The sequence below is a fragment of the Mangifera indica genome, chromosome 5 (assembly GCF_011075055.1).
Source record: "Mangifera indica cultivar Alphonso chromosome 5, CATAS_Mindica_2.1, whole genome shotgun sequence".
In the NCBI taxonomy this organism is placed as follows: Eukaryota; Viridiplantae; Streptophyta; class Magnoliopsida; order Sapindales; family Anacardiaceae; genus Mangifera; species Mangifera indica.
In genome coordinates, this window is record NC_058141.1 from 20,274,071 (window position 1) to 20,281,539 (window position 7,469).

The following is a 7,469-nucleotide window of genomic DNA, read 5'->3' on the forward strand; positions in this document are numbered from 1 at the left end:
CATGAAATTCTTATGTGGATACTTTCTGTGTCCTAATTGGGGCATGCATGTATGGTGAAGAAGAAGAAGAAGAAGATAACATATGCATAAACCTTTGTACATGACTATTTTGATAAGTAGTGAATTGGAATTTTATGATCAATTCCGCCAACTGCTGCATCAAAAAGCAAGATAAAAGTTGCCAGTTATGGTGTGAATATTTTAAGTTGCCTTTATTTTTATGGTAGTGGCTTAGGCAGAGGGACGATATCATCCATATCATTTCTGGTAATCCATCTGGAAGAACCATTAATGATGAATCACTTTGGTACATGTCTACGAGTCCTAAACATTTAGCCTTCAGATATAGAAATGAATCATGTATATATGTAGCTAGTTTCCTGCATTTCACTCCAAGGGTCATTATCGAGATATTAATAACATAATTAATGAAATAATCTTGAAGCTGATAATGACCAGAATGTAAGGAAGAAAAGGAGGAAATTAAGATCAGATAGAAAAATTAATGCCATAAGTAGTCAACAAGCTAAGAAAAGAGTCCATTGAGCTGAGAAACAGTATATATGATATACATAGAATAGAAAATACAAAGCCTTCGTAGCTATATCATAAGCCTATGTAATATAGTACGTGTCATGCCCTAGGATATTGATGCTCGCATTACTAGCTTGCTACTGGGATTTCTACACCGGTTTACACGATGAAAGACAAAATAGATACCTCAAGTCTTAGATAAAAAACAACACAACATAGAGTTCTAAATATCTAGTTAATTATGAGAAGGAGGATGTGTTTTTGGAGGTGAGTAGTCCGAGTTAAAACCAGGGTTTTTTTCGGGACGTTGACCGTGATGCACACGCCAAGAAACTGAACTTAGAGACTCATCAGTTTGAGCAGCACCTGTTGTTTTTCCCATTTCATAATTTGATATCTTCATCTTGGCATCTTTTGTGTCGTTGGACTCAGCTTTCATTGTCACAAGCTCATCGGACAACGATGAATTTGCCTTCGGTGCAACTGGTACAGTGTCTAGACCCTTCTTCTCATCATGCTGCAACAAAGCCAGAAAGGTTACAACAGTAATGTAGTGGCCGTGCGATGATGTTACAGGCAGTAAAGAATAATAACAGTGATAAATTTATAACATGCAAACTGAAACTGACCTTATTAGAAGTGTGAAATTTCTTTTCAAGAGGGTCACCAAGAGGCCGAGCATTGCATGTGTGCAAAGAAAGGCATAAAAGGAAAACAAGAAGATACGAGATCGACATATTAAGAGACAGGAGGCAAACGATTTTAAGATTGCAAGGGGTGGTTTGGGAGAGTGTTGGAGTTATAGTAGTGATAGTGGCAATATTTGTAGTGCAAACATTAAATGCAGGTTCTCAAAGAGATTTAAGATGTTCTACTGTAGAACATGCATATGTATGGGTGAGGAGAAGTAAGAAAGGAAGATGAAGATATGGCTGCCCTCCCTTTTTGTCTCTTCTCTTTCACAATTCAAATCAATTGGGTCCCAAGAAACAGACCCCCCACCAGGGAAAGAGAACCAACATAAAGCCTTCTTGTAGATATATGGAGAGTGGAAGAGAGAGAGAGAGAGAGATATAACATAGTCCAAGGAGAGATTTTCCTAAGAGATAATATTATAATAAACAATAAACAATGAAAAAGTAAAGAAAGTAGGTCCATATACGAGAAATAAACCAAGAGAACGTGTTATAGAAATGCTTAATTTATTCAAAGTTTTACTTGGTTTTCTCATTTGTTTCCATGTTACTAGCACTTTACCGTTCTTTTTACCTAGAAAATATCATTATATGAACTATTTTATGTGATTTTTGTACTTGGTTGCGAAAAGTTGGAGTCCTTTTACGGTATGAGAAGACACGAAACATCCTTCAAAAATTCATAAAGTATGTTAGACACTTAAGACCAAAATGCCACTTGGACACCAATATATTGAAATTGGCGTCTTATTGAAATTGGTAACCACTTCTTCAAGTTGATCTATACAGGATTCGTTGCCAGGTCAATGGGTGAGAGTCCTGAACTATGGTTTGGGTTTAACAATAAAGAGCTATTTTAGAATTTCTCTTGAAAATAAGAATTTTAATAGATTTTGTTTTAAAGATAAGAATCTTCATATATAAATACATTATTTTCTTACATAAATGATGTATAACTTTGACATATAAATTCATTGTAATGAGAAAGACAAGAAGATATTAAATTAATATTAATTTTGCTAAAAATATTGCTTGCTTTATAGATAAACCAGAATAAATAAATGTGTGTTCTTGTTCTTATCGAGTGTAATTATTTGTTTCATATTCAACACACTCTTGTTCGTTCCAAGTTGGTCGAAAATGCCACTGAAATATTAGACTGTTTCTCTTTAAAACATAGAGGAGCTATGGTTTTTTCGTTTAATATTTGCTAGAAGTAGCATAGGCTAGAGTAACGTGCACATGTTCATTTTTATTAATAGTTTCGTTAACCATTGAGTCTCCAATCATTCTAGCAAGAAAAATAATGATCCTAAGCCGAAATTTCGCCGAGAAAACATACAATAAATTACCCTGTTAAAATAATACATGTATTTATATTGGAATAAAGATTTTAAGTTTATTTTTTTACGTTGGACCTATGTATTAATATAAATTAAACATATCTTATTGATTTGTATTTGGTATGAGTTTCGTAATGTTAAGATCACATATATTATATTTTATTTTATATAATATAATAATGTAAAATATAATACAATAAATATAAATAGGTTGAGGTCCCCTATTTAAACCTAAATTTTCATTTGTATTATTATATATCTCATCATTGGGAAAAAATAAAAAGTTTTCTCTGCAGCAAGTTCTAGACATGGAATTCTATCGATCACATTATTTAATGCTATTATGGATGCATAAAATTAATTGAGATCCTCCTAAAACCTAATTTTCTTTTGGATTGTTACTCATGGTTTATCAATAAATTGATATGAGAGAATGGCTTTCTCTGCAAGTGAATTTTAGATGTAAAATTCAATCAATCTCATAATTTTATGCTGTTATGGATACATGTATACTACCCTTTATGGCTTTCCTTTATTAATTTAACGTATAATCTTGATTCGGTGACGCTAGATATGTTTCATCGTTAAAATTGTCACGCAAAATGGAATAGATGATATAGAGCAAATAATGAATGTGAAATGTACATGGCACGTTAGGTGAGTGGGGTCAAAGACAGCGGTCGACAAGCGAAAGGCTTTGAGGATTTGAGGAGACAAGGATACATGGAAGAGCCTCTCCTTGTTAATGTTACGCGAAACACAAAAACACTGACCGAACCGTCATTACCGCCACAAATGACACGCGGCAGTCACCCATGTGACTAATTGAATTGCCACGTAGACTTTGGCCTCAACATGGGCCACCGTAACCCACGTCTTTGATCGTCGTGGAATGGTGGTCCTGCTCTTTGGTATTTTTCGTTTGGTAACATGCATCTGTAAGTATTGATGGTGTAACTGTGAAAGAGAGACGACGGCGCGACAGGCTCGGCTGCCGAGGTGGCTGGGGATTCGGGCTTGGCGGTTGACAATCGGCTCGACCCGGTGTGTCGTGTTAAAGTCAAGCATTCTCGGTCGACTCGGCTTCGTTGTCCCCACGGCAATTTTCGCTTAATCCGCGCCTTCTTATCGACTTATGTTCCTGATTCTGACAATGAGAATTATCATAATTATTTATTCAAGTGGAGGAAGGAAGGATATGCTAGCTTCACTAGCAGCCCATGGATCATGATCCAAGGGATTATGGTCAACCTTGGACCATGATCCAATGGCTGAAAAAGAAGCAAACTCTACTTCCTGTATTATTTTATCTTTTAAATATGAGAAACATTATGTTACCCCTTTGCCGTTTAAACTACATTACCTGCAAGGCCGTTGAAAAGCTCCAAACACAGATGAAGCCCCTTTTCTTTTATTTCTGATGGTTAGTGGACTTCAAGTGGAGAATCAGCTCGTTTACGCGTCTGTGTTCATTTCCTACAAGGAATTTAAGCATAGGCTCAGATTTCAGTCAATCCTCCTAACTAAGAGTGAATTCATCTCAGCTCCAATTAAGAACTAAGTGTGCACACGAATCAAATCATAGAGTAATATTTGGCTCAAGCTTAACACAATAATAGTTGGCTCTAGTTAATATCAAAACCTATTTTTATCCCTTAAATTTTATTTTAATTATTCATATATTTAATAATTATTTTTTATATTCAAATTAAAAAAAAAAGATCAAATTTTAAAATTTTTAAAAGTTTATTAATATTTTATTTAAATTGTTAATAACAAATTTATCAAGCCAACCAATATTAAACTCAAATTTAACTCGAGATAATTTAAACCACAAATTTCTCATAAATAACTCAACTCATTTGCGATTTATCTAAAATAACTAACTTGATATTAAACTTAATTTGTTCAAATTGTTGGAAAAGAAATTGTTATCAATAGAGATGAAAAAAAAAAGTCAATTTTCTGATACAATAAAAGAATTCAAATTAAACCAAACCGCGCCTCAATATAAACTTGAGTAGCTTACAATGAATCCACTCTTCCAAGGAAACACGACTAAGAAATGGAACCCAATAACACAAGCGACCCATACACCCCGAAAGATCCCATAAAATTAATTAATTCTGAAAGTTGGAAAGAATTTCTAGATGGAATATTTCAAAAGGAGACCCTCGGAGCCATAAGCAGCATTAAAAGGGACGCACAATTTATTTATTTATTTTAAAGAAAATTAACGGCATATATCATTTGCTCCATCAAATGATTTTCAAAATTAGAATGTCATAAAAATAATGAATTCTATTCTTACTGTTTTTTTCTATTAAAATATTTGAAAATTATTTATAGAGTTCAAAAACTAAGAAAATTAAAGGTCTTTTTTCTTTTCCAAATAATTTAAAATGAGTATGATTGCATTTCTAATTTCTTAAAATTAAATATTCGTGAAAAATCAAATGCTGATTCAAAACCAAATGGGTAATAAATTATTCATCGATATGATGCCCCATAGATTATAGACATAAAGCAAACTATATACAAAGTATAACCAAGGTGGGGGAATATAACCGGAAGGAAATAAATACAAGATGAAGTAGAGCATAGATAACAGAAAAAGCACTTGGGCTATGCCAGGACCTATGACCCAAATGTGTTTTCTCCACTGTATGTAACATACAGAAATCCATCTTCATCCTTCTTTTCATCATAAATGGTAGACATTATTGCTCCTGCAATATCAAACGAATTTAGATCTCTCTTCGGTTACAAATATCAGTCTTTTTAAATCAAAACTTTCAAATTGCTATATATTTCAAGCACAATCAATCAGAATAATGAAAGAGTAAGGGAATGGAAGAGAGCTTTAAACCTGTAGGTGGGAGGACATTGTCAACAAATATGAAGATTGCCTTTTCTGCACTCAATTTAATTCTCTTCCGTATCACATAAACAAACTGACCAACTGTCAGGTCAGCTGGCACTAAATATCTGAAATATGGAAACCGTGTTAATACAAACTCCGAAGTCTGTTCTGTCCAAATTTGGTAATAGGCCCATAAATTGGATAAGCACTATAATGAACAATTTGCATAACAGTAACATGAAGATACAGAAAAGCTTATGCAGCACAAAATTGACACTTACTTTTTCTTGTCAATGGAGGGAATATCACTTCTCTCAGCCTTCTCAACAATCACCTATAATGCACATAGAAAACGTTAATAGAAGTAAGATGGTGATGACACAAAGCACAGCGAGACTTTCATCCACAAAACCTGAGCTTATCTGGTAGGCAGATAATAAACCTGTGAAAACACAGTCTAATTTATTATCTGCATAAGAGAACGAATACTGTAACCACGAGCTTTTTCCACACTAACACACAAGAAACAGCTGGCATTGATGCTTTGTTTTCAGATGGTGGTTGGAACTTTTTAAAATCTTGGTCGCTTTCAACTTGCAAATTGAAGAACATGGGGAAAAACCATTTTTCTGTTTAGTTAATTTAAATTATTTTCAGTACACCAGCTACACTCACAAACCCAGCAAGCCCAATATATTCCAAGAACAGAAAGGAAACTACAAATTCCATCAATATAGAATCCTGTCTTAATGATATGATCCCTTTCAAAACACAAGCTGAGGTTTAGAAAAATACCACACAGAAAACTAAAGTTAAAAGCAGATCAATTCCTCAGCAGTATCAACAAGTTCAAAACACCTTCCAGTAAACCCTCAGAACTCCAAGAGACATATACCCAGGAACCCCAAGAGCACCCCAGGACACATGCAGGAGATAAAAGGGACAGTATGAGCTGTCTACAGTATGGTCATCCAATATTCATATTTTGACTTAAAGAACAACAGATGTAGAAATGAGTAAGCCTTTACATAAAATAGCAATAAAATGTTATAATTATCTGACATCAGATCTCAAACAGTTAAAAAAGTTCATAAACCCATCATGCTGCAGTAATTTACACATCAATGAAAATAAACTTTTTAGATGAGTCAAATTGATTTCTCAAAAGGAAAAAGGATCAGTAATGTTTAGTAAAAACTCCAGTGGCACCATCTACTAGTGGTCTAAACAGAACTTGATTATATATCCTTCAAACAAAAGTGAACAGATATATTGGGGCTGGACCACATCAGAGAACAATTCCATTGAACAGGTTAATTATTCAAAACACATCAAACGAAGTACATAAAACACAAAACTACCACTTAAACCTGAAAAGGAAAGTACCAGATATTAACAAATAGCAGCAATGTAGTACAATTACGATTAACATATCAACATATGATTGCACTAAAATAAAATTGGGAACAAAAACATTGAAAAAAAAACCAAAAGTTCAGTTCTCACAGGAAATCTATCAGGGTATTTCCCCCTAATTCTTTCAGCCTCGGCACGCCTTTTTTCTGTAGACACAATTCGTATTAGTTGCGCAAGCACTCAAAGATATAACCAAATAATTAGAAGATTCTTGTAACAGAATATACTCATCAACGACTTACCAAATTCATGCTCTATCTTGAAGCTACTCTTAGTCATCTGTATTAAATGAACTGCAGAACAACCACTAAGCCTTCTATGTTATCTTAATAAACGTAACAAAGTTTCAAAATCAACAACAAACCGATCAAAAACGAAACCCTAATACCAAAAATTGAAAGGAATAACAAAAGAGTCCAACGGAATTACCAAGCGCGCTGTTTTCGTTGCTGATAAAATCAAATAACTGATAACTCAATTTATAGAAACTGAAAGATCAAATTCGATTCTCGAATCAGTTGCAGATTATTTTCGTGCTCTAGACGAAGGAACTGATAAGCTTATAAGAAGATAAATTTAAAGAGGAAATTAATGAACAGCAATTATGCTAATCATGTA

General features: G+C 33.8%; 2 protein-coding genes and 1 long non-coding RNA gene across 4 annotated transcripts; all 3 read right to left on the reverse strand.

Moving 5' to 3' along the window:
- Nucleotides 1-515: 515 nt before the first annotated feature.
- Nucleotides 516-1,528, reverse strand: LOC123217766 (root meristem growth factor 10). Its single transcript, XM_044638892.1, has 2 exons — nt 1,164-1,528; nt 516-1,051 (listed from the first exon to the last, which is right to left on the reverse strand). The coding sequence occupies exons 1-2, from the start codon at nt 1,269-1,271 to the stop codon at nt 770-772; spliced, it is 390 nt and encodes a 129-aa protein (XP_044494827.1). The 5' UTR covers nt 1,272-1,528; the 3' UTR covers nt 516-769.
- A 1,606-nt stretch (nt 1,529-3,134) lies between these two features.
- Nucleotides 3,135-4,207, reverse strand: LOC123215274. Its single transcript, XR_006502001.1, has 2 exons — nt 3,936-4,207; nt 3,135-3,719 (listed from the first exon to the last, which is right to left on the reverse strand). It is a non-coding gene; the product is annotated as an uncharacterized LOC123215274 (long non-coding RNA).
- Nucleotides 4,208-5,013: 806 nt separating this feature from the next.
- LOC123215463 (autophagy-related protein 8f-like) lies at nt 5,014-7,469 on the reverse strand. Of its 2 annotated transcripts, none has more exons than XM_044635564.1 (6): nt 7,281-7,469; nt 7,094-7,130; nt 6,942-6,997; nt 5,717-5,769; nt 5,442-5,560; nt 5,014-5,301 (listed from the first exon to the last, which is right to left on the reverse strand). In XM_044635564.1, exons 2-6 carry the CDS (start codon nt 7,128-7,130, stop codon nt 5,210-5,212), a joined length of 357 nt encoding a protein of 118 aa, XP_044491499.1. In that variant the 5' UTR covers nt 7,281-7,469; the 3' UTR covers nt 5,014-5,209. The 2 variants fall into 2 exon arrangements, with proteins under 2 accessions (XP_044491499.1, XP_044491498.1); XM_044635563.1 differs by having other exon boundaries at nt 7,094-7,144; nt 7,281-7,468.